This window comes from Dama dama, chromosome 23 (assembly GCF_033118175.1).
Source record: "Dama dama isolate Ldn47 chromosome 23, ASM3311817v1, whole genome shotgun sequence".
NCBI classification, from domain to species: Eukaryota; Metazoa; Chordata; class Mammalia; order Artiodactyla; family Cervidae; genus Dama; species Dama dama.
The window spans coordinates 4,322,252-4,349,116 of record NC_083703.1 but is presented as its reverse complement, the minus strand read 5'-3'; the positions used below and the strand labels follow the sequence as shown (position 1 = coordinate 4,349,116).

At 42.9% G+C, this 26,865-nt stretch overlaps 1 protein-coding gene across 6 annotated transcripts in view; it reads right to left on the bottom strand.

Moving 5' to 3' along the window:
- Positions 1–26,865, bottom strand: part of PLCB4 (phospholipase C beta 4) — a 454,299-nt gene that overhangs the window by 98,084 nt on the left and 329,350 nt on the right. For all 6 annotated transcript variants that reach the window (XM_061125931.1, XM_061125930.1, XM_061125929.1 and 3 more), the window contains 8 exons: positions 24,370–24,449; positions 21,645–21,698; positions 15,694–15,775; positions 14,593–14,693; positions 13,887–13,944; positions 5,733–5,841; positions 1,716–1,926; positions 428–521 (listed from right to left, as the gene is read on the bottom strand). In XM_061125931.1, the coding sequence (XP_060981914.1) occupies positions 428–521; positions 1,716–1,926; positions 5,733–5,841; positions 13,887–13,944; positions 14,593–14,693; positions 15,694–15,775; positions 21,645–21,698; positions 24,370–24,449 (789 nt within the window). The remainder of the gene's footprint in view (positions 1–427; positions 522–1,715; positions 1,927–5,732; positions 5,842–13,886; positions 13,945–14,592; positions 14,694–15,693; positions 15,776–21,644; positions 21,699–24,369; positions 24,450–26,865) is intronic.

Genomic DNA, 26,865 nt, shown 5'->3' with positions numbered 1-26,865 from the left:
TGAAAAAGAAAGACAAATACCACATGATACTACTTATATATATGGGATCTAAAATATGATGCAAATGAACTTATTTATAAAACAGAAACAGACTCACAGACATAGAGAACAGACTTATGGTTGGTTACCATAGGGGAAAAGGGGTGGGGGAAGGCTAAGTGGGGATTAGCAGATATGAACTACTATATATAAACTAAACAGCAAGGCCCTACTCTATGGCACAGGGAACTATACTCAGTATCTTGTAATACACTAAAATAGAAAAGAATATGGATGAAAACACACACACACACACACACACACACACACACATAACTGAATCACTGTGCTATACACCAGAAACTAAAATAACACTGTACATCAACCATACTTCAACAAAAAAGGAAACAAGCCCCAAAGTCAAAGTCAAGCAAACAAAAACACTCACCTTAAAAAGGATATCTGTGCACATTGCTTTTCCATGAGTTATTATCGGTTCTTGGTCCTCACCTTTCCCATCCCAACAGTCAAGTTCAACACATCTAGGAATACAGTGATTTTACAGTATTGAACCTTTACAATCAAACAGTGTGTATACAAATGAAAAGAAAAGATACCCAAATAAGTTACTTTCTATAGAAGTAGAAAATTGCATGAGTGAAGTAATGTGATTGTTTTGTGGAGGATGTAGCTTAAAATAGCATCAGATTGGTGTCATCAAAAACAGACTACTGTAGATTGAGAGACAGGAGATAGAACAGGCAGAGTGGTTCCGGATGAAACCTTAGCTGTGACAAAGCTGTGATAAAGAATGATTTAGGAACAACTAGGAAAATTTAGATATGGATTAGGGTTGAGAGGCTGTTAAAGAATACTGTAAAAATTTTATCATTGCGATGATGCTACTTCAGCCATAAATGAAAATATTCTAATTGTTTCAGTGACTCATATTCAAGTACTTAAAGTCTTTTAAAGTATTTCTATATGTACAAAAATAGTGAGGTAAAAAATTATGTATTGATCATTGACGATCAAGAAAAATATCACAATATAACAATATTTCTTAATTTTCACTTTCAGCATTTTCACCATATTTTAAACCTCAAATATTTTCCAATTTCTATAAAATAAAAACCATTTCAAATAATATTTATTGTCAGAGAATAAAATTTTAGAACATTTAACATTAAGGAAAGCTATATTTGGGCTTCCCTGGGGGATCAGCAGTAAAGAATGCTCCTGTAATGCAGGAGGCGTGGGTTCGATCCCTGGGTCGGGAAGATCCCCTGGAGAAGGAAATGGCAACCCACTCCACTATCTCTGCCTGAAAAATCCCATGGTCAGAGGAGCCTGGTGTGGCTACAGCCCACGGGGTAGCAAAGAGTAGGACGTGACTTAGTGACTAAACAACAACAACAAAGCTATACTTCAAGTGCATGAGACCCAAAGAAAATTCTGCATGACTTCTTAAAGTAAGCTATTTTTTGTTGTTGTTGTAATTTTGGGGGAATATTTTAAATTTACAGTAAAAAAAAATCTTTTGACCCACAGGAGGACTCTAGATCTTTCCAGAACAGATACCGTTCTTCCTTCCTCAAGGTTAAATGACCATCATAATCCATTAAAGAAAAAGATAAATGTCTTCTTCACTCTGAATGCTACCTCTAATTTTTCAGAGGAGAGTAAATTCAACTGAAGGGCATCATATACAAAGAACGATGTCTCGAGTTTCTAACCTGCAACCAGCCAGGAGGACCTGTCTGTACATTTCTACCGACGATTTCCCACCAAACTGCCTGCCAGTGAGATAGGTGTTGTGGGAAGAGCTGATGAAGTAGTGAGCCAGAGGGTGGTCCATCTCTTGGTACAGCTCCAGACGATCTAGGAAGACGGGGGCGTTTTCATCTGACATCAGGTATCTGCAAAACCCATCACTTGATATGAGGCCTGAGGGGGGGAAAGAGTATCATGGTAGATTTACGGTTTTGAAGATACACAAGTTTTATTTATGACATCTGAAGCAGCATCTGACATCCTCTAAACAGGAGGAGTAAATACTACTTCACAGTCTTTCCCAAGAAACTTCATCTTTCAGAACTTGAACAAAGTACCCAAGTTGCATAAGTAACATAATGCCTTCCACAAATAGGTGGCATCTGCTTTCATATCCATGATGGCAAAAGCATTCACTTCCCTAAGTTCAGACGTGTAGCACCAGAACCCAAAGTGGAGGAGGGAGCAGTGGCCTCTCTGCATTCAAATAATTCCATTTCCCTATCTCATCTAACAAAATGGGGTATAGGACTTGTGAGATGAGTATTCCATGGTCACTGAAATGTGACCCCAAGAGACAGTGATCATCTCAGTCATATCTTTGTGAAGAGGGGCAGGGCCAGTGTGTTAAATGCAGGAGAGACAGCAGTATTTCTACATCTTCTCTTACCCAGTCAACCATCAATAACCTCAACTTTCTTGCTTTTACTTTAGCATTTGAAAGTTACAAGGTGATTTCAAGTGTACAGAAGAGTACAGATGATACCATGATAAACAGACAAGGACCTACACCTCAGCCTTGTCTGATTTTATCTTTTCCTTTATCTACTTTACATTTTTTTTTAAAGTAATATATAATTACAGGTGCCAGTGAAGTACCCTGCATGCCCCACCTCAAGTCCATTCAATTCCATCTTTTTATTCATATTTACATTCCCAAAATGGTTTGTAACTTTACTATATATAAGCACTTATCCAAAAAATAGATATTTTTGGCTATTTATAAGTTTACATAAAACATTTTTTATATTTCTTACGATTTATCTAGTTAATACCAGTAGCTCTTGGTCATTTACTTTTCATTGAGTGATGTATAGTAGTGGTAGGCAGTGTGCAGAGTATAAGGTCCATATGTGAATATATTAATACCATAGTCCATGGTCCATTATTCTGTCGATAGATATTTAGGTCATTTCTGTTTATAACTAAAAGTACTGCAACAAAAATCTGTGTGTCTATCTCCTTGGGCATATACATTCACACTTTTCCAGGCACTGTGATAGATGCAGGACAGAAGAAACAGACAAGGCCTGCTTTCATGAAACTCATATATTGTGGGTGAGAGAAAAATAAAGTAGCAAAGAAATATAATGTTATGAAAGGGCTAGCAGGAAACTGAAAGCAGGAAATGAAAGTGATAAAGAATGACCAGGGTTGCTGTGTTCGATGTGTGGCCCACAAGAGCCCTTCTGATGAGGTCACATTCATGCAGGGGAGCAATCACATGCACACCTGGGGGTACCCCATTCACGGCAGAAAGATCAGCAAGTGCAGAGACCACGTGATGAAGGGGAAGTAGCTGGAGAGGAATCTAAAGACTACATCAGTTGGACTTCAGTCTTCATTAAGTACCAAGTGTGTCGGGAAGCCATCGGAGGATTTTGAACAGCGGAAGAACATGATCAGACATGATTTTAAAAGGTTTACTCGGGCTGCTGTGTGGTGCATAAATTGCAGGGCATCGAAAAAAGCAGACTAGTTAGAAGTTAGCTGGCATCATCCAGGAAGAGTTGATGTAGGCTCAGATAGTCTGGTAAGGGTGGAGACAATGAGAGTGATTTATTCAGGATTTATTTTCAGGATGGATCTTACACATTTTGAGGATGGATTAGAAGTGATGTGAAAGAGCAAAACAAGTCAAGGATGACTCCAAGACTTTTGGCATGAAAAGGTGGGAGAGTGATGATACCATTTTCTAGGTTGGGAAAGGAACAGTCTGTGGATGGGGGAAATGAAAGCGTATTGTAAACATACATATATCTGAAATGCCCACTCACCATCCAAATGGAGAGGTCTATTATACAGATCTGTGGTTTAAGAGAGAGATTAGGAACGGAGAGTTTAATCTGAAAGCCGCATGTGTACAGAAGACACTTAAAGCCATTGCGTTTAGATGAGCTCATCCAAGGAGTGTGGGCAAAAGGGGCAGAGATCTGAGGCCTGAGCAGGGCCACTCTGACACCAGACCCAGACCCGGAAACGAAGAGGCTGGGCTGCAGGAGAGGCATATTTTTCACTTGATTACGGACAAATTATTCACCAGGTGGCTGTTTGTATCAATTTACATACTCAGAGAGTTTACAATGCCTTTGGCAATATATTCTCACCCATACTTGCTAATAACAGACTTTAACGTTCCTGTCATTTGTGAAATGATGAAGCTATTACTTTTTAGACATGTCAGTGGTAATGTCATAGACTTTTAGGACATTATAATAATCAAAGACACATCTCTATCAGAACGTTTATCATACTGCTGAGGCACTACTGAGTCATCAGTCTTTCTCCTTCAATAGCTTTTTTGCAACCACCTTTTTTCATTTTGAATCCCCAGCATCTAGAACAGTGCTTGGCACTCAGTCAGTCCTCTATAAACTTTAAGGATTGAAAGCAGGGAAGAGAAATACTAGTGGAATGATGGTATGAACCTCACCATCTTATAAGCAGGGAAACTGAGGTCTATGCATTGTTCAAGGTCACACAGCGACAGGGTAAGCAACAAAAATCACATCACCTCCCACCACTGCAAAGTGCTAGCTTTCCTGCAAAGCCACTCCTCGTTTCACTTTGATCACATGCTCTATGGGGTTGATTATGATACTCAGAGGGAAGTAATGAAGCAGTCTGGCTGAAAATAGGTATTTGAGACTCTAACAGGAAAGCATAAATGTATGATTATAACCAAGGGGAAAACACTGTTGGGCTTAGAAAAACATCAGGGGTGTGGCCACATGGTGTGGTGGGCGTATACGCAGGTCTATGTCGGTCCAGAGAATGTATAAACCTTTTGTCTATGCTCACTGAGATACAAAAAAAAAGAGAGAGAGAGAGAGAAGAACCTCTATTCTAAACAGGAGGAGACTGAGGCCATGATACTCACGGGCAAATGGGACAGAAAGAACTTAACCTGCATCTCTCTTCACTCTCCTTTGAGACATAAGGCCAGAGGCTTTAGCCCAGGTATCTCCTGGCCCTCTCTGGCGATACTGTATTATCATCATTGCTCCCAGCTTTGACAGGTGTTTCTCATGGTTATAGAACCAATCTTTAATTTCCTCCCCATACCTGTCCTTTGCGAAATATTGAAATGAACAACACACTGTTTCCAGAGTTTCACTGAAACAGGTAAAGGGTCAGAAACCCCAACAATTTGTTAAGTTGATTCCTATCTAATTTCATGTCAATTGCATTTATCTTCCATACCAGGGGTCAAAGGATGAGTAAAAAGCCTCCTCAAATCATGTATTAAATTTAGCTAGCCTGCTGAAACTCAAGGGACAAAAGAAAGGTGTCAATTTTTATAGGAAATGCCAATTTTTTCCAGAGATGGCAAACAGAGACTAAAATTGGCATTTTTACATTTTAAGCACTATGCAACATTAAGGATCTAATATAAGAAAGTACATGGGGAAAGGGGGGGAGGGAAAAAAAAAAAGGAAAGTACATGGGGAAATATCACTATACTTTAATAATAAACTTAGCATTATATTTCAGGCAGCAAAAACAAATTTTGGTGTAAGGCAAAATTTATACTGATTTAGGGGAAAAAAAAAATCAGTCAGTTGTCAATCCTTGTCTCTAGAGAGCTCCAAAACATTTACAAATACATTTAGCTAAAAATGCAAGGATTTTAAAAGTTGCATATGCTCTTGAATTTTTTAAATAATGAAAAATTCTCTTTTATTTTTCATTTTTCTTACCTTGTTTCTTCAAATCTTCATCAGGCTCATACATCTCAATGATCTGCATTGCCCTTTTAGCATCATAAAATGGGAATAAAATTTCATTCAGTCGAGGATCTCGTTGATGCTATGATGAGAAAATAACTCCGTTTAGGTTCACCTTCCTCACCCTTGGGCTATTACACATCACTAAACTATGTAATTTTAATAGAAGATATATGTATAATACCATGTTTATAGTTACAAAGAGATTTTGCTTTTCTCCTGTCTTTCTCCCTAAAACAGACTACAAAAAGGTCCAAATTTGGCAGTAACTTGTTGGTTCCCTCCCCTGAACTGAAGATGGAGAGACAAAATATACTTTTTTTCATTCAAATTTGATGAACAGAGAAAATGGTATGGTCTTGTCATACCACAGGGAAGATATCTGGCATAAATGTTTATAACGTGAGATAAAAAATCTTTTTAAAAAAAGATAAACAAAAACAAAAATCATACCCATGTAAGTGCCAAACCAAAAACAATAACAAAGAAACCTCCAAACCCCTAAAGTTAGATAGACAAATATTATTTCATTTTCATTGTATCTTTCTAAATGAATAAAAGATTTTGGGGGCATTGTGAACTTCATTCTCTTGAGTAAATATTTATGAAAATGAATCCATTGTAATAAGGATGAAAATCTGCACAAGGATATTTACAAGCTCAAAACAACATGAAAATTTATATTTAAATATCAATGTTCAGAAATTATATTTCACTGTGAAATCTAACTTGGTTTGACCTGAGGAAATCCTCTGGGCAGAAAGTGCATCAATATTTAAAGACATTTGGGAGGCTGGTAATGTCATTCCTTTCAAATCAGCACCCATAGGCTCCTGGTATTATATTATATGAGGCACCGGGAGCAAATTTCTGCAGTTCTATCACCCTAACTTCACAGCAAAGATGAAAAAAGTCCAACTTACTAACTGACTTAGCTACAATCGAGTGAGTGAGTGAGTGAGTGAGTGAGTGAGTGTGTGTGTGTGTGTGTGTGTGTGTGTGTGTGTGTGTGTGTGTGTGTGTATCTATCCCTGTATCTACAGGTAGTGGGTCTATTAAACTTCCTTATTGTTCATGGTAGATTTAAGGACCAAACACTGAGTCTCTGGTCATCCATCAAATAAAGAAAGAGAGGAAACTGGAATGAAAAAATGGCAGACAGACATGTGAGCAAAACTCAGTCAATAGGTAGGACCCTAGCAATGACTCTTTACCCAAATATATGCACAGACTTTGAAATGAAAAGCACTACTGGAAAAGTATTGAAGAAACAATTGTTAAAAGTTCGTATGGATTTCTCTTGCCCATTTGTTGTGGAACGGTCATTTGCAGAGTGGGGCACACAGCGTGAATGCCTTTGGCCAATAGAACACGTGACATCATCCTAGAGCACTCGTGGCCTTGCCTGTTCTGGTCCCACCACCCCCCCTCCCCCGAGTGAAGAGTGTTAGCTCCTAAGGAATCAATATCCCTTTGCCAATTTATCCCAATGAAGCATGCTTCTGTTGGAATCTAAGAAATAACGGCTCCCATCCATGCAAGTGCTAGAGCAGAAACTGTTACATGAATAACAGGCCTCAAGCCCATAAGGAAGAAAAGTCCTGGGGTGCAGAGAGATGGTACAGTGGACCGTGGGGTGCCAGGCAGGTGAAGGCATGCTCCGAGCCATCTCGTTCAGGAAGTGGATGCTGGCATGCGACTCCAGAGCCCGCCCCATGGGAGCAACAAGCACCGCGCCTCCGGGGAGAATGCAGGGCTTCAATCCAAGCAAATAAAAACCAGTACGTTTTCTGGGCGCTTCCCTTCTCCTGTCTCTGTAAACACTCCCATGGAGGAAGATGGATGTGGCACAAAGGGGCCTTTTTGGACCCCACTGTGGTTCTGTTCGTGGTTGGGCACTACACTCACAGGTTTTCTTTCTTATTAGGATTAAGTCTTTCAGTTTAAAGCTAGGCTCTCTGGTAAGTGTTCAGGACTCATGGAGATCATGGGGGCAAATCCATATGAATTTAAGAGAATGAAGAGCCTCAGTTAAAGAAAGAAACAAAGTTAGGAACAGGCAGAAAGGGAATCCAAGTGTTCTCAGGCAGCTTGTGCACAGAGGGGTATGTGCTCTAGCCTGGTGGCCCCCGCAGGGCAGTTTCTGAAGAGCAGCAGGGGCGACACCCTCACTGGGAGCTTGAGAGGAATGCACATTCCGGGGCCCCACTCCAAACCTACCAAATCAGGCCTTCTGCGGTGGAACCTATGAATCTGTATTTTAACAATCTTGTCAGTTCATTCTGATGTGCTCAAATTTAAGAAGCGTGGCTCTAGTATGTAAAGGCATGCATTTAAACATATTTGCCTATCAGTTTAAAAAATAGTGTCTTAGTTCTGCAAGGATAGAAGAATGCTAAACATTTGAAAGCTGCTCCCAAGTAATCCTCACCAAAATTTATCAGAGGGCATAATATTCACTAGAAGAATATCCTTTTTTCAGAAACAACAGCGAGGAAAACCAAGTCCTTAAAATATATGTATCATAATCCCCTTATTCTACATTTGCAGCAAATAAGCACCACCACAATATGAAACTTCACTTCTCTTTACATCTGCTCCACCAGATAACCTTTTGCTTTCCTGAAAATGTCCACATTTCAGAAAGGAAGCACAGTGCAATCAGGATAACCCAAAGGCAAGGAAACAATGGTAAAACTTGTGTTAAAAGTCACAAAAATATAATCTTTATTTGAAAAAACAAAGAGGAGAAAGATCATTTCCAGGACATCTCAGAGAAATAAGACTGCAGAAGATTTCCACTTGGTCATAAGCACTGTGGGGTGAATGTATTACAGCTCTGAGGGGAGAGACCATAGGTGTGCAGCTGGGATTTGGGGAAGCAATGTACTAAGGGCATACACCCCATGATGTTCAGAGCCTTATAAAAGATAATACTGACCAGCTTCTGAAAATAGTTCACAGAACTCTGACCATGTAAATGAAGAGACAATGAATACATCTTTCTTACTACATCCACACTCTTATTGAGAAAAGACATCAACGGGCTTAAACCTGAGCAGCACTGGGAGAGAGATATGTTGACATAAATAATATTCAAAAGACATATAAGAAGATAAAGGAATAATTGGCAAGCCTTACTCATAGAACTAAATAATTCCTCTTCTGCCCAAGCATTAAAGAAGAAAGACATGGTACATGGAAAGTGATCTTGAGCCCTTTCTTACAGTCTTTCAACTGCAAAATAAAAGAAACGATGAACAAAGTCAGGTTCAGCTCTAATGTGATCCTATGATACATGAGAGGCAGGAGGCAGATTACCAGCAACCAGAAAACAAAGCTAATTCTGGATTCTTGTGGTTGTCTAAGATTTCTGTCTTCTCTTCTTACTCTGATCTATCCCCAGCTCTCCGTGCACCTCTCAATTCTGCAGGCCCTCAGATGTTATCTGTAAGAAGTCACGCCAAAGCCTTTGACTATGTGGATCACAACAAACTGTGGAAAATTCTGAAAGAGATGGGAATACCAGACCGTCTGACCTGCCTCCTGAGAAACCTGTATGCAGGTCAAGAAGCAACAGTTAGAACTGGACATGGAACAATAGACTGGTTCCAAATAGGAAAAGAGGTACATTAAGGCTGTATACTGTCACCCTGCTTATTTAACTTATATGCAGAGTACATCATGAGAAACGCTGGGCTGGAGGAAGCACAAGCTGGAATCAAGATTGCTGGGAGAAATAGCAATAACCTCAGATACTCAGGTGACACCACCCTTATGGCAGAAAGCAAAGAGGAACTAGAGAGTCTCTTGATGAAAGTGAAAAACAAGAGTGAAAAAGTTGGCTTAAAACTCAACATTCAGAAAACTAAGATCATGGCATCCAGTCCCATCACTTCATGGAAAATAGATGGGGAAACAATGGAAACAGTGAGAGACTTTATTTTGGGGGGCTCCAAAATCACTGCAGATGGTGATTGCAGCCATGAAATTAAAAGCCACTTGCTCCTTCAAAGAAAAGCTATGACCAACCTAGACAGCATATTAAAAAGCAGAGACATTACTTTGGCAACAAAGGTCTGTCTAGTCAAAGCTATGGTTTTTCCAGTAGTCATGTATGGATGTGAGAGTTGGACTATAAAGAAAGCTGAGTGCCGAAGAATTGATGCTTTTGAACTGTGGTGTTGGAGAAGACTCTTGAGAGTCCCTTGGACTGCAAGGAGATCCAACCAGTCCATCCTAAAGGAGATCAGTCCTGGGTGTTCATTGGAAGGACTGATGCTGAAACTGAAACTCCAATACTTCGGCCACCTGACGTGAAGAACTAATCAGAGAAGACCCTGATGCTGGGAAAGATTGAAGGCAGGAGGAGGGGGGGGATGACAGAGGATGAGATGGTTGGATGGCATCACCGATGCAATCGACATGAGTTTGAGCAAGCTCCAGTAGTTGGTGATGGACAAGGAAGCCTGGAGTGCTGCGGTCTGTGGGGTCGCAAAGAGTCGGACACAACTGAGAGGCTGAACTGAACTGAACTGAAATGGACAATGAAGGTAAAACTACAATCAATTCAGTTTCTCATTAGAAATGTGGAAAGAAAGGTGAAACTAACTGAAGCCAAGAGGCTTTAATTAGCCCTGACATATAGAGAACCGAGTTGGTGACAATACCCAACCAGGTGCTAGCTCATAGGGAGTGTCCCCGCCAACTCTTCTGGACTCAACTTAACTATTTTCATAATATGGGCGCACGCGCGCACACACACACACACACACACACACACACACACGTTTCCCTCAGCCCACTGGATGGGACCAAGAAACACAGCTACGCCAAAATTTTAGATCCGAGTGGTAGATTTCCGTGGCTACCTTCATTATGGAGAATAACAAGTTTATAAGTTCATGCTGCTCTCACATTGCTCCCATTGACAGTAGTGATACCAAGGAGATATCCAGTGCTTCACAGACTCTAATTGCAGACAAACCATCTGGAGAAAATGTTCAGTGCAGATTCCAACTCAGCAGGTCTGGAGTGGGACCTGGGATTCTACATCTCTAACGAGTTCCTTGTAGATACTGAGGCTACTGGTCCCCAGATCACCCTCTGGGGAGCAGTGAACATGGAGATACTGAGAATCAGATGAGAAGCAGATCTAAATTTCCTTGTGAAAAGCCCGTGAGTGGTGATGGCGTGGACAGAGAGCAGGTGGTACAGAGCCCTACACAGCGACCAGGCAGGAAACGGACCCGTCTCTCCTCTGTCCAAATTCCTGCAGATACACATTAACACACTGAACAGAAAACTGCATATAAGGACTAAAGGGACTCACAAGCTGGAAGGTAGTGGGAGGCAACATGGTTTTTGCTAATATATGATAAATGCCATTTTTTCCTGTTAAATGTTAAAATAAGTGTTAGTCACTCAGTCGTGTCTGACTCTTTGCAGCCCCATGGACTGTAGCCTGGCAGACTCCTCTGTCCGTGGAATTTTCAAGGCAAGAATACTGGAGTGGGTTGCCATTTCCTTCTCCAGGAGAACTGGTTAATGCTCATAGATGTGTGTTTATTGATTCTTTTCTTTGTCCATCATTACTCTGGTTACCTTGTTGAACTCTCTTATCCATTCAAAGAGTTTTTGATGGCTTTTGATATTCAGATTACACAATCATCTGCAAATAATGAACAGGGTCTTGTCCTTTTGTGTTTCTGGGACTCATTTATTTTTTCTTGTCCTATTGCATCCAGGGCTTCTAATACAATGTTAAATCCCAGCTTACTGAGACCATATGGCTAAGGCCTTTGAAAATGTTTAGATCTAAGCTCTTGGAGTCAGAGACCCCTAACATTCCAATGCCTGCTCCCTTCCAGAGTGAATTCTGTCTCCTTTCATTATGGGTTTCAATGGTGCTCTGCCCATGGGGTGCTTTAGATTTTGGAACAATGAGAGGGAGAGTCCTCAAAAGTCCTATGGGTGCAAGGTGCTGGCAGAACACTGTACGTTTGACAGCCTTCTTCAAGGAGACATTCTGATTTCTGTCTAGTTCTTCCAGCTGAGTTCACTAGGACAGAAAAGGAAGAGATTCAGGGCAGACACTTTGATTAAATATAAAGGCTGTATACTTTCCTGGACTTGTAGTCTTGTAGTTTCTGTGACCTAAAGAAATCCAGAATCATACCAATTCAATTAGCCCCACCCCCATATTGAAAGTGCCTCCTTACTGTTAATGAAAAGCCAAACATAAGCAAATGAATATTACTGGCCAGTGTAATATTGACAGATAAAAGCTACCAAGGAGAAAGTATTTAAGAAAGAATTTGGATGGCAAAGCCAGAAAGCATATGTGATCATCCCTTCCAAAATTAATTTTTTTGTCATGACTTATAAGAATTACAGGAGTAGATACTGGGTAGGTCTACAAAAGTCTCCCATACAAGGAAGGGCATGAGATAAGGACCCGTGAATGCAGCACATACACTGAAGACTTCAGAACCGTTTCTTCATTTGAATAGGGCAAGTGCAACGCATATTGAGTCTCTGCTACGTTTAACAGACGGCTGAGTACCAGCTTCATCCCAGAGCACGCAAGAGGCCTTTCTCTAGGAAGCAGTAAAATGATGATGTGGTAATCTTCTCCCCACTAAAGATCTTCCCTCTTTAGTAGAAAGCAAGATTTTTGCCTATCTCACCAAAACTTAAGATGACCAATGACCCAAAGTACACGTAAAGCTGAGAGAGATAAAACCTACATTTTTTAAAAGAAGCAGAATATGGGGAAAGGGTTAAGGAGGCAGAGCAAAGCAACTTAACTTCTGAGCAACAGTGACATAAGAATGTGGATAATATCTGGGTAAAGATTGTGAACGGAGTATCCGCATAACCAAAAACTAGCGGAGTGAAAAAACTTGAAATGTTTTAAAGTAAAATAAATATTGTGGTGTACTGAAAGGATTACTTTCAAGTAGGCATCTGTGTTGACATCTGGGGGACCCTGTCTCTCCTGCATCCGTGCTTCCAGGCTCTGGTTATCATAGCTTCTCAAGCGCAACCCTACAAATTGGGAGCCACTGGGCCCTGAATCGGAAAGAAACGAGAAGCCCTTCAGCAAAGATGTGCTATGTGTCTTCAAAATGGCAAATCAGTCTGCCTGCTGCTTTTTCTTGAGGCAATACCTTCTACCTGGCATGATATTGCCTATCTTAACGTTTTGTCTTTATATGGTATAATGGTTACTATCAATTGTTTTGGAACAAAAATATACTGTCCATCCCTCATTTAAAGTCTTCTTATTGTTTAACATGTTAGACAAAAAGTGCATTTCCCTTTTTCATATTAACAAGAGCTTCAATGGGTTTCACTGAAAACACTTTCTTGTACATGTAGAGGGGAAAAAAAGTTACTTTTAGATGTCATAAAAATTGGAACATTAATGTGTTCTGAAATATATTTCTCTTGGCCTTAAGCACATTTTATCAACTAGTCTTGGTTGTTGAGTGACTCACATTCTAAAATTAGTTCTGAGCTTGTTACAAAAATAAAAAGTAAAAATTTAACCTGCCATCCCATTGGCCTAATATGCACTATGTTTTCACCCAGGAACTCCAGTGTTGTGCTTGTTGTCAAAATATTCTATTCAAACCTACATATTTTTCTTACATGCAATCCATTAAAAGACAAAAATAAGGCTTTCCCAGTCCATGCAAAAGTATGAGAAAAAGTTAGCAATGGCGAATCCAACTATAGGGTGGTAAACTCAATCCATTCTCTTTCTATTTCTTACACGTAAATAGAAAAAAAAAAAAAAGATAAGTACCTTAAATATCATCTTGCAAAACACAGACACATTTAATCAAGTGAATATATTATCAAATTCACACACATACACAGACCCAGAGCTACACATCAAAGCAAGAAACCAACAAAAAAGCAGTGTGCGAAGCCAATGAGGGAGTGCATGGACGCACGAGGGCGGCAGCTGGCTTTTGCACCTAGTGAAGCCATCATGGAAAGATCAGCAGGTCAGAAGCAAAGCAAACGGGGGGTGCAGGGTGCAGGCATGCAATGAGGGTGCTGGGGGAGCAAGCCACTGCACACAGACGGATGGAGTTAATGTATGAAAAAGCTTACTTCATTTAGAAAGCTCACTAATTGGTCTACCGTTAAATAATCAGTTTTGTCTCCATTGCTGAAAAGAAATTTATTAGAAAAAGTAAGTTTTGGTATATGATGCTACAGGAGGTACGATTTACATGTTGACATTTGTTGACGATAATCCTAAACTTATTTTTCCAAACCTGAAGTAGTGGTGAACTCTTAAAATGGCCAGAGACTGTTTGTAAAGAAAAAAAGAACACAAAAACCCAACAACAGCAAAGGCAAGAAATCACTCCCCCAACTTATAGAAAATATCTGCAAGCCTTCTTTCGCATTATCCAAAGTCATTATTACAAAACAACATGTAAGTCATCCATTTGAAATAATTGGAATGAATGGACTTTTGAACAACATAATAACATTCCAAATCGAATCTAGTTAGTTCACATAACGGGTTAATACCTAAGGGAGCAGGTTAACATCGTAGGTAGTTAGTAAAGCCAATGCAGGGAGAGGAGGGGAAAGTTCCAGGTGCTGCAACCAACTTATGTAAAAGTTTCTCAAAAAATCAGAGTGAACTTTTACACCAAATAAACTAAGGGGTGAAAATGTAGCCCTGACTAGACATTCCTAGATACTGTCAACATATTATATGAGGATATTAGGACAAAAAATGTTTTTAAAGTCTAAAAGAGCAAGGATAACTTCAATGTGACACTTTCTCATAAACAGAACTTACATTTTTTTGAAAAGATCCTCTATATCTGTCCGAGGACAAATCTTTTGTGTCAGTTCATAGAACTTTTCATAAGTAAATGCAGCAGGCTCAATTTCGTCATTCTGGAAAGAATAGAAGCATGTCATAAATCAGGCACCATTCTCTCTCTTTGGAGGATCTACAGAGTCGATAGGTTCATGAAGCAGAGTGATGACTACTTGTAATTTCAGGGTTTTTATCTATGACTTGCTGACAGGAGCCAGAAGGTCCCACCTTGGCCAGCCTACTAGAATACGGGGCATGTAAAGGAGTGTTTCTAGTTACCATGCGCCCAGGGTTTGGATGTTCAAACACTGGCTACCAGCTGGGCTTGCTCTGGGAAATACTCCATAGAACAAACACAAAGAAACATTTCTTCCTTCTCTTCTGGAAGGAAAAATGCAACTACTTGCCACAAGGATGCTGACTAAATCAAACCCAATGTTTTCTTATGCTTATTTTGTGAATTTTCACAGGCAACATAAAGGGACTTCTATAAGAACTTATGTTTCATACTGAAACTTATATTTCAAATAGGATTTGTTAAGGCAGTAACAGCTTAGATCTTTCTTACAGTTAATACATTCATTGCAACTATTTTATTTTTTAAATTTATTTTATTGCAACTATTTTAAATCCAAAGGGCCGCAAACTCAAACGTTTTGCTTGGGGAGAGGTGCTTCATAAAATATTGCACAACTGTCCTGAAGAACTTAATTTATGAGCCATTTTTCATGCTGACATTGTGCATGGTTCAGCCAATGTTGATGGGCTTCTATAAAATAAGCTTTCAATAAGCTGTGTGAAAGAGCAGCCTGCTGTCATTTCCTTTTCTTAATAAAGTTGAGAGGGACATTTGGAAATTTGCTATTTGAATACTATAATGTTTAGGTTAAAATGCCCAGAAAACAAAAGGAAGGAAGGATAGAAGGAAAGAGAACAAAGGAAAAATTGACTGCTATATGTGACTGAACCTAATTCTGAATCTAACTGAATCAGTTTAATATAAATAATCTTACTTATTACATGAGGACAAAAATACACAAAGTGGTTTTAGAAACACATTATTAAATTAATGAATACCTTTCCACTGGGAAGACCTAGCTCCTTGAGTGCTTGAAAGATCACCTTTTCTGTTTTCCCCGATGCAAAGGTTCTAGTAATACTAGGGCAGAAAAGGAAAAAAAAAGTTGCTATTAATTCTGTTTTCTCTGATGGAAAGATCCAAGTAAAACTAAGTATGGTGGGAGAGAGGAGAAGAAAAAGGAAAATAAAATTACTTCTCATTTCTGGGTATTTTTCACTCCCCTAAGTGGCTCCTGCAAAGGTCCTCTGCTGACCAGAGCTGGCTGTGCCAGTCAGGTGCCATGATTCTAAGACAGACAGTCCCCCGGGCTACTTGTGAACATACACATCCAGGACCCAGACCACTGGACAACCACAGTAATAAATGTTGATCCTATCAAATTGCTTTCTTAGGAAAATGGGATGCGGCAGATGGACCAGCAGCTCTAGAACAGAAGCTCATGGTGACCTGGGGACAGGAAGGAGGCCCCTTAGGACCTGGCCCATGCCTGGGGTCATCCTTTCCTGGCCCCATACTGCAGCTGACATGCATTATCAGACATATTTCATGTGTATGGTTTTTTTGCTTTTCAGGCCAAGCACCCATGAGCTACTCTGACATGTCAGCTGCCTCAAGGATTGAGGACTTTATTATGAAAGTGACAGATGTTGGGGAGAAGGGAGGCAGGGGAACAATTATTCAGTGTTTCAGCAGCATCTTGGCACTACCCTGAGATGTGGTATTTTTGAATAATGGTGGTGCATTTGAACTAGCATGGTGTGCATCAAGGCTAGGAAAATGGATAACACCTTAAGGAGGGTATTTCCTGATGATGATAAAAGTAGGAGAGAGACTCCTTCTGACTAAAACACTGGTAACACTCAGAACGAACACAACTGAGGAGAGGACTTAGACCCTGGAAGCCACGTCTGCGCCACGCAGAGAGCCTCCACTCACTGCCTGAGTGGGAGTTCGGGCAGTTATTCACCATAATGACATAAATCAGAAGTGCAGCCATTGTGGGGAGAGAGAGCTGACTTTTGTGTGTGGTGTGGGTGGAACACCTTCCCAGGAGCCCAGGACGGTGAGCCTCCCCGCCTCAGCTTGTCCCGCGCCCCGCCGTTCGCGTGAGCGGAGGCCAGCTCCACGGGCAGGCACTGACCGGTTCCCCTCGATCAGGGGGAGAAAGCGCCCCTTCCGCTGCAGCGGCAAGCCTAAAGGAGAGACTAGGAAGAACCAGCTACAGGTCAATGAACTGTGCATTCGCCCAAAACTTTACTATTTCACATTCAGTCTAAGAATACTTCAAGAAGTGCACTTTTAAGAGTGTTTGAGACAACTGCATCCAAATATAGGGAGGCCTATGAATTCTCTTTCACAGACCCGCAGCGCATACATGTGTATGAAACCAGTTTCAGCGCAGAGGGTGCTATGCCCACATTTTCCCACTTCTCTAGAGTTCATGGAACTTCCATACATTGGATTAAGAAGTACTTTATCTGCCCTTTATAAGATAGGGGAAAGTAGCTGTTCATTTTGTCATTTTTGAAAAACAGTATGTATGTGTTAGGGCTGCCCAGGTGGTTCAGTGGTAACGAATCCATCTGTCCACGCAGGAGACTTAGGCTTGATCCTCGGCAGACAACGTGGTGCTGGGGAGATGGCGGGGCAGGGAGCGGGAGAGTCTGCAGGAAGAGAATACTGGCTGGGGCTTGGGAAAATGACATGGAGCAGAGAGCAGGACAAGGACATCTCACGGAAGTAGGAGGTTAAGAATTTGTGGGGCACAGAGAAACTGAGATGGAGAAAACAGGGTGTCCAGGGCCACGAAGGAGGAAAATCCATGTGGGAATACATCAGTGAGGGCAAAGTCAGAGCCCAGAGACATGGCTGTTGAGACGATAATAAAGGCAAGAGCTGGGAGCTCCCTGGCTGTCCAAGTTAGGACTCCAGGCTTCCACTGCAGGGGACATGAATTTGATTCCCGGTCAGGGAACTAAGATCCTACATGCTTTATGGCAAGCGTGAGTGCATAAATGAATAAATAAATAAAGACAAAAGGTTATCTGATGGCAAGAAGGGCTTGTTCTCAGGCCCATCTTTGCATGAGGGGACAAGAGAAAACAGGAGAAGGAAGGGAAAGAGACCGTTCCCCTGTAGGTGAGGGGAAGGGGAGGGGGCTGCCTTCTCTCCAGGCAGCTTGCAGAGTTATTCCTGGGCCTTAAATGGATTTGGCTCAGTAGTGAGGAGGGTTGTGGAGCAAAGGTGAATTCTCTTGAGTTTCTAGTTGCATCAGAGATGCAGTATTTAACCAGGAGAAACACACTTATCACAGGCTGAGAAAAACACTTATCACAGGCTGGGAGCATTCAGATAGCATCGGAGGGCATTTCTTTGGCAGGCAGAGTATGTGTAAAGGACTGTGATTCACGCAGCCCTTTATACACAGCCCCACAGAGCACAGTGCTTCACTGCAAACCAGTGTTCAGTGAGCATCTTGAATGAAAACACACCACCTTTCCCAAAGGAAGTGTAAGAGAAGCAAATGCCCGTAAGTGGTGCCCAGTCCTATTCGATTAAATTCCCTGCTCCAGGAGACCTTACAGATGACCAAGACAGCGAGGACTCTAGAAGCTGAGTTTCGCTCTGCCCACAAAGGCTCTACAATCCATCCAGCGATGTTAACACTAGCTTTGCAAGGAAGAGCATGAAGGGAAGCCCCACAAATCCAGACCCTCACTGTAGCAGGCCGGGCCTTCTTGAGGTGAACAGATTATGTGGACACTGGGCTGCTGGGACCACCCCTGAGGGCTCAGCCCTCTTAAGACACACTCTCCTTTGGGACTTCTAGCCATAGCTGTTGGTTCTAATTCCAGTGACTTTCAAAGCTGTGGTCTGGGTGGGAAAGTAAAGTGAGCATGAGTGTGTAGGTTTGGGAGAAAGGCAGATGGTAGAAGAGAAGGTACAAAGAAAGAAAGGGGAAGCGGCGGGTAAAGAGCTTTCTTCCCTTGTGCCTTAATTCTTCTTAGACATTAAATATCGGTTACAACTGCAGAACAGGGGCCATGCTCAACCTGATCTAACGGCCGTGAATCCAGATCTCCTCTAACGCTACACACACCACACTAATAGTTTCCACTTTAAAACTTCAGAGTGATAGTGATGGAACGACATTTTAAAGTGTTTACTCTTCGTATCCATTAAAGCATTCAGAACAATTTCCATCTTGCCCTTGGCAGCTCATCCACACCAAGATTTATCCGCTCTTCACTGGCTGGACATCAATTCTCCTTCAACTCTGTCAAACTGCTCCCAGACCACAGATGTCCTGTGTCAAACACCTGTTAATACTGGCAGCCACCACAGAGTTCACGTCAGAGAGCACCAAGGAAGATGACAAGATATCTGGGCTATTTCCACAAAAAGAGGCGGGTAATAATTTTGTTCGTGAACAGGTTGGATCAGGCTTCTAAGATTGTGTAACAAAGGCTTGATTAGCAGCATGTGGACAAAGGACACCAGAACTGCTGGTTAGGAGTGCTCTGATCACAAGTCTGTGTTTCTACTTTGCCCATTTCCTGAACCTTTTCTTGAAAGAAATATCAGGAGAGCAAGGTAAACAGACCCAACTTACATTGCTGGTCTCCACGCCGCTATTTGTTCCAAGTTTGGACTTATTACTTCAGTGTGTATGTGTGTGCTCAGTCGTGTCCGACTCTCTGTGACCCCATGAACTGTAATCATCCAGGCTCCTCTGCCCATGGGCTTCTCCAGGCAAGAATAGCGGAGCAGGGTGTCATTTCCTTTTCCAGGGGATCTTCCTGACTTACTCGCCTTTCTTGTGCCCCTGGCATTGGCAGGTAGATTCTTTACTACTGCGCCACCTGGGAAGCCCTATTGCTTCAGTACTTATTTTTAAATAAAAATGCACTAAATGTTTGGCAATAGCTGTAGGGTCCTGAGATACATTAAAATAATTACCCTGCTATTCTCAGTAGAGCAAAGGGTTTTAAATAAGATAAGGAGGAGTGTAAAGTGTCTTTGCCAACATTGATCAAGGGTGCTAGCAGGGCTTTTTGTTTTTAAGATTTTTTTTTTTGATGCGGACCATTTCTTAAAAGTTTTTATTGAATTTGTTACAATAGTGTCTCTGTTTTAGGTTTTGCTTGTTTTTTTGGCCACTAGGCATGTGGGATCTTACCGCCTCAACCAGAGATTGAACCTGCAGCCCTTGCATTCAATTCTGTGAAGTCTTAACCACTGGACTACCAGGGAAGTCCTCAGCAGGGCTTTTTAAAAAACTTCTAAAGTAAACGCAAAATTGACTCGCTAGTAAGTGATTAAATAAAAAACAGAGAATTCTACATATAGGTTTGTAAAGACCACAACAGATGCATGAAGTTGATAACTCTGGAAGCCCTCAATAAAAGGTGAAATAGAAAGATTACTGCCTGGTCTTCTTTACAACGTGCATGCCCTGTGCTTCTCACTGATACCTCAGCCTCACGTGGATACCTTAGTTCATGACTGCTGTAACCCACAGAATGAAGGAAACCGATGAGGATAGTTCTATTAAATGTGAAAGGATGCTGAGGGAGACGCCCTCGGGGAATGCAGAATGGAGGCTTCGAGGCTAGCAGAGAGGCCGGGAAAGGAGAGGCAGAAATGGCCAGTGTGATCCGTGTGTGGCTGCTCCGAGGCTCTCCCCCAAACGCCACGCAGCGGGCGACCTGTCCCCTCATCCTGACGGCTACAGCCATTCCGAGACAGGCTCCAGCTGGTGGCCCGGGTTCTGCCTGGGGTTACTTGCTGGTTGGCTTCTTTGCTAAAGTGTTGGGCAAGACCTCAACTTGAACGCGAGTCTGGAGAATTCTTGAAGAGTGGGTCTGGCCGGGAGCTCTTGGTGAGCTCAGGTTCACGACTCTGAATACACTCCTGGCTTCAGACGGGCAGCAGACGCCCCGGGGCCCAGCCCAGCTTTTGGGATTACCGTGGAGTGCCTATCACAAACACCAGCCGAAAAGACCCTGGGGAGCTGGGTGCAGAACCCCACCACTCCACTGCAAGAGCTTCCAGAGGCCCACAGGCCAGAAGCAGTCCTAAGGCTGCAGGCGGAGCAGAGCGGGCCCCCCGGGGGTGAGGCACGCTGGTGGGGGCCGTTTCCGGCTCATCGTCTCCTCACTCTGTCTCCACTTTCTCCCTGTCACTGCTACTCTGGGCAGGCTGAAGGGGAAGCGCCGTCCTGAAGCGGGTGTGCTGGCGGTGACGACACACCCAGGCTCCGTGGTGCCCGCCAGCCCCGGGCACAGAGGGCCGACGGAACCCGGAACGAGCGGCAGTGTCCAGAGGCGGCGCCCCTCCTAAGGCACATCCCCACCCCGCTACTGTAGGTGCAGGGCAGAAGAGAAACTTCTTTAATGTTAGCTAATGGTTGTTTGGGGCAAGTAGGTGAAAGATGAAAGACAGTGAAAGCGCCGGTCGCTCAGTTGCCTTCTACGCCTTCTTGACCCCAGGGACTGTAGCGCCCCAGGCTCCTCTGTCCACGGAATTTCCCAGGTGAGAATACTGGAGTCAGTTGCCATTTCCTTCTCCAGGGGATCCTCCCAATCCAGGGATTGAATCTGGGTCTGCTGCATTGCATGCAACTTCTTTATCACCTGAGACACCAGGGAAGCTACTTAAATCCCAAAAACCCACTTATCTGAAAATTTAAAAAAAAATACTCCTACATTTTCAGATGTTCTTTATCAGGATTACTGCTAACCATTCTGAGAAAAAAATGCGACTTTACATCCAAGGGTGATTTTTACGAAGTAAACACAGCATCTGATAATGTGATTCAAACTAAGATTCCAGAAATACCTGTAACTAAAGCAATTAACAAGTCCTTGCGGGGGGCTTTCTCTGTGGACTGGTATCATGAGGGCCGACCCAGGCTACGCAGAGCACGCAGGAATAACTGACTTACCTCCTAACTGGAATTTTCCCATTTGTGTTGGTCATAAATGCCAATTTCATCCAGCTGGAAAACAACAGTAACAACTGTTTTAATGTTTCTTGGGAGGAACAGCTTCCATCTGGTTAAAAACTTTAAAAGAAAGTTCACTCAAACAAACACTATTTATTCAGAAAACCAGAGACAATCGCACACCGTGAGATAAATTTACTGTTTGTCAGATTTAGCGAATAAAAATATAACTCTCAGTTAAATTCGAACTTCAGATCAATAACAAATACTTTTCTTTTAACTACAGGTATGTTCCAAATATTGCTTAGGATGTATTTATACTAAAACATTATTTGTTACTTATTGAAATTTCACAGAGAGTCCCGTATTTTATCTGTCAATCCTAGATGAATTAGGAAATTGGGTGTGTGCATTGAACATAGCAAATCATAGGCACTTGTTTGGTGACTGGTTTTGTCTTTGACTGCTGCTTTTTAATGATCTACTAAGGGGCTAAGAAAGGCAATGGCCTGGTGACAGCACCCAGGCTTGTCTGAAGTCAGTGGGGACACCCCCGGCCCTCACCCCTCCGCCACCCCAGGGAGCAGCCAAGTGCAAAGGGGGAAGCAGGCAGACGTGAGCCCTCTGTGACCTACTCCTCATGCACCTGGCGGATGGGTGGACACCATTTCCATAAAGGAATCTGGATCCTTAACTTGCCCCTGTCAGAGAAGTTCATCAACTCAAACTGATGGTGAGAAAGGCCAAGCTTTTCCCAGGTTTTCAGGACTCAGGGGGACCCGGAACACTTATCCTTTGGTGCCAGGGCTGCTCTTAGCTACTGACTCCTTTCTCACTGTTCCTGTAAATAATCTAACAATCTGCAGAACATGATGATTTGGTAAAGCTTTTGTCTTAAATCAGTGTTCCTCGAAGCACAAGTGGCTACCTTTAAGGAGCTGGTTTCAGGACCACAGGAGTGAGGCAGTGGGCATGCAAGGAGGGACGGTCACATCAAGCTGTGCTCTCAGCCGGGCTTTGTCCCGAGGCCACTGGGACCTCTGGAGTGTGATCTGTGCCAGGCTTGGTGGCAAGGGGGCAGGCTCTGATATCTTGTCTCAGCCTGTCATTGGCCGTGACCTTCCTTTCTGAAGAAGGGGTGAGGGTAGGGTCAGCCCTCCTCAACCAGGGACATGAAGGGTCAACCCTAAGGGACTCTGTGGATTTTGGTATGGGCAGGGGTCCTGGAGCCAGCCCCCTGAGATACTCTGGGAGGCTGTGATCTACTCGGCCCTGTGATTCCCCTGGTTCTCTGGAGAAGCAGGCAGACGTGAGCCCTGAGTGACCTCAGCCTTCAGCCACTGGTGGATGGGTGAACACCAGCGACGGAAAGCGGTCTGGGCGGGACACCCACGAGGGCAGCTAAGATCTGGCATCCGGACACAAGGAATCGGCTCCCTCAGGCCTAAGAGGGCATGCCAAAAGTCTGAGATCCTTTGGGATTCCATGGCATCAAAATATCTGCTGGGTTGCTCTTTATTTTTAAGAAATCATGCGAGAGCAACTGCAGAGGAAAAGAAGCAACTGCACAAAAATAGGAATATACACGACTGAATAACTCCCCTCTTCTAAGACAACAGGGGCACACTGGAATGAGGGCATCAGAATCAAAATAAGTAACTGTGAGTGAGGGGGAATGAGGGGCCAAGCACTGGTTTTGCATGGCCTCGTTTGCTCTGCAAGGAATCTTACGAGTGGTGTCACCGCCTTCATGCACAGATGAGGACAGTGAGGCACAAGGCTAAGAACTTTCCAAAAGTCATCAGGCAACGAAGTGACCAACCCGGGAATTACAGCAGAGCCCACACTCTTAGAGCACTGCCGAGGGGACCGGAGTAAGACGCAGGAGGCCCAGGGGGCAGAGCTCTCCTTCCACCGCCCACAGCCCGGGAAGTCCGCCCTGGGTGCTGGCCAGGCCCGGCTAAGAGGTCGTGCAGCCTGGTCAGCGCAGGCTCTCCACACGCTCCTCCCCACACCGCCTGCCGCCTGCCCCGGGCCCGGGTCACTGCTTCTCAAACAGGCGGACTGGGGCTTTGCTTAGGGTTTCTACTTGAGTAACCTTCACGTCACCCATAAAGAATAACTTGATAGGGTTAAAAGCTACCACCTGGTACCTCTCTGAATGTTGGATACAGTGAGCTGGGGTAAGGAAGGCCTGCCTTCCGAATTTCAAAGTACCTTTGGATCCCTGACGGCTTACTAAACAGTCCCTGGGGCCAGTGCTCCTCTCCCTCCGAGCAGTGGGTGCTTCCGTCGTCGAGGGGAGCCACACTCCCCATCCCTCAGTCTCATGCAGTAGAGGCTTGAGCTGCACCCAGCCCCCAGCTATCGCCCCAGGCACGCAAAGCGACTTATCAGCAGCCTGGGGACACAAAAGCCCAGGCCCACAACCCAGGGGACACTGAGGACGTGGAGTTCCAGTACCTTCCTGCCACCAACCATTCCCCTCAAATAGGTTTTGGGCCGTGGGCATCACACACGCCTGCCAGGTCGCAGGAAGGGTACCGGTGTGGACTGGTCAACGACTTCTCCAAAGTCAGGGACAGAGGGGAAGGCAAGGAAGGCGCTGCCTGGGACATAGGGCTACTTATTTTTTTATTTTATTTAGTTTATTTTAGCTTTCATCTCCTAGTCTGCATTTGCTTGGTAAAAGCCAAGCACAAAGGGTCATGCAAACAAAACTCACTGCTTCTTGAGGCACGTCATTGGGCTGACGTTGTTCGCCCTGAAGTTGTGTATGATGGATCTCAGGCCTTCGACCCATTGCTGAAAGAGAAAGAGAAAGAGTTCCCGGTGAGCAAATCCACAGGAGCAAAACCGGCAGGTTCTTATTAGACAGCCCATATCCATTTTGTGGAAGAATAATATAAACTCTTCTTTATCTCCTTCCTGCCACACACCCATTTGCATCAAACGCTCACATTTTACACTTTAATAAACAGCTTTCACTTATTCCATGAAGATAAACGTGGCACACACAGTGTCATTAAACACTGGGTTGTCATGAAGGAATGCTGCCCACTGACTGGCTGGTTAAGTCTTCTATTTGCAGCCTGCTGAAATATAAGTCCCGTCAGCTGCCAGCAAGCTTTACTATTTCTAAAGCAACATTATACAATACATGGTGACATGTTTAATTACTCTTGTTTTAGAGGATGAATGTATTAGGGGTTCATCCATTTTTATTGTGGGATTCTATTTCAGTGTAAGAATTTGTTACCTCTCTTACCTGTCTGTGTTTTCCAGTAAAGCCCCCAAAAGTAAAGCAGGCATTGACTGCCAGGATACCCGGAAGAAATAGCGATGTGCTTGCATAGTTTCTGTAGAAGGCCTTGGACTTCAGCATTAGTTCACAACATAACTCCAAGGATTTACAAGGACGACTGAAGAAGCCCGTGCACAGCAGTGAAGGAATTTAGGTTTCCCAAGGGCATTTGACTAGAAAAGGCTGGCCTGCGAATTAAGGCCAACTCTGCTCGTGGGCCCAATAACGGATGCCAATGACGCCATACCAGGCTTCTAAAATAGACTCACACTCTTGGCAAAATGTTTTGTAGCAAATTCATAATACTGGGGGTTCAAACAGAACTGGGGCCCACACATAGGCCAGCCTCTACCCTCTTAGGTTTAGATCTGACTGCTGTAGCTCTGTGTGAGGAGGGGAGTATTTTGAAACAGTCGTGTTGATGCACAGTCTGCCTGCCTGTCCACTACGGCAGCCACTGGCTGCATGTGGCTAAGTTAAACTGAATAAAAATTAACTAAATTAATTAACTAAATTGCAGCTGAATAAAAATAAAATTCAGCATCTTCTGCACTCATCACTCTGAAAACCCAATGTGTGTACCATATCAGACAGTGCAAATAAAGAACATTTCTGTCATCACCGAAGGTTCCACTGGATAGAACTGCATGGTATTACCAGGTTGAACACGGTCAAGGGATTAAGTCACTTGCAAGGGCCAGAGGTGATGACTGAGTTCTATATGTCTGTGTGATTTTAATTTTAATTGTGATATAATACATATAATGTGAAATTTATCATCATAACCTTTTTAAAGTGATCAGTTAGTAGTAGTAAGTAAAAGTCAAATTTTTGCACAACCAACACCTCCAGCCATCTCTAGAACACTTTTCATCTTGCAGAACTGAAATTTGGTTCAGTTAAACAGAACCACTTAAACAATCATTAAACAACCACTTCCCATTTCCTCCCCCATAATCCCTGGCAAACACCATTCTCCTTTCTGCTTTCTGACTTAAAGTACTTAAGGTACCTCATGTAAGTGGAGTCATGCAATATTTGTGCTTTGTGACTGACTTATTTCACTTAAGTTAATGTCCTCTTCAAGGCTTCTCTGTGTTGTAGCAGGTATCAGAATTTCCTTTCTTTTTAAGGCTGAATAATATTCCATTGCATGTGTAGACCACACTTAGTTTATCTGTTCTCTATCAGTGGATCCTTGTGTCATCACTAAGACTCATGCTGCTGTGAACATGGGTGTACAAATGTCACCTTAAGTTTCTGCTTTTGATTCTTTTAGATATATACCCAGAAGTGGAATTGCTGGATTGTATGGTAATGTTGCTTTTATGTTTCTGAGAAGCTGCCATATTATTTTCCACAGCAGCTACATCATTTTACAGCCTCCCTAACAATGCACAAGGGTTCCAATTTCTCCACAGCCTTACCAAATTCGCTATTTTCTGCTTTTCTTGTGTTCTGAGAGGTGCCACCCTAACGGATATGAGTCTGTAGGAGAATTTTTGTGCTTTCCTCTTTGAGCCCCAGTCAAACCTAACAGACTTCTGGAGGAGGACTTGAGAGAGCTAAGAGGAAAATTTCCTTTCACAAAGAAAAGGAAATTCTGATGACTCTAAATCGCATCGAAAGCCTCAGCAAGCATGATGATGAAGTCCGAATTCTGAGGGAGGAGGAAGAAATGAAATAGCAGCATTAAAGAAATGCCTCTATTATTTTCCTCATTAGACCTTGCTTCCTCTGTCAGGATAAATATGGGACTCTGACTCCCTGGGGATGATCAAGTATCCTGTGATTGGCCTAACAAGCAGCAGGCCCACACAGTTTCCCAAGAAAAAACAGAAAAAGCACAGATAATTTGGTTGGCATGAACTGGGAAGCACCGAAGCCATGTTTCATGTTCCAAAACACAAAACAAAG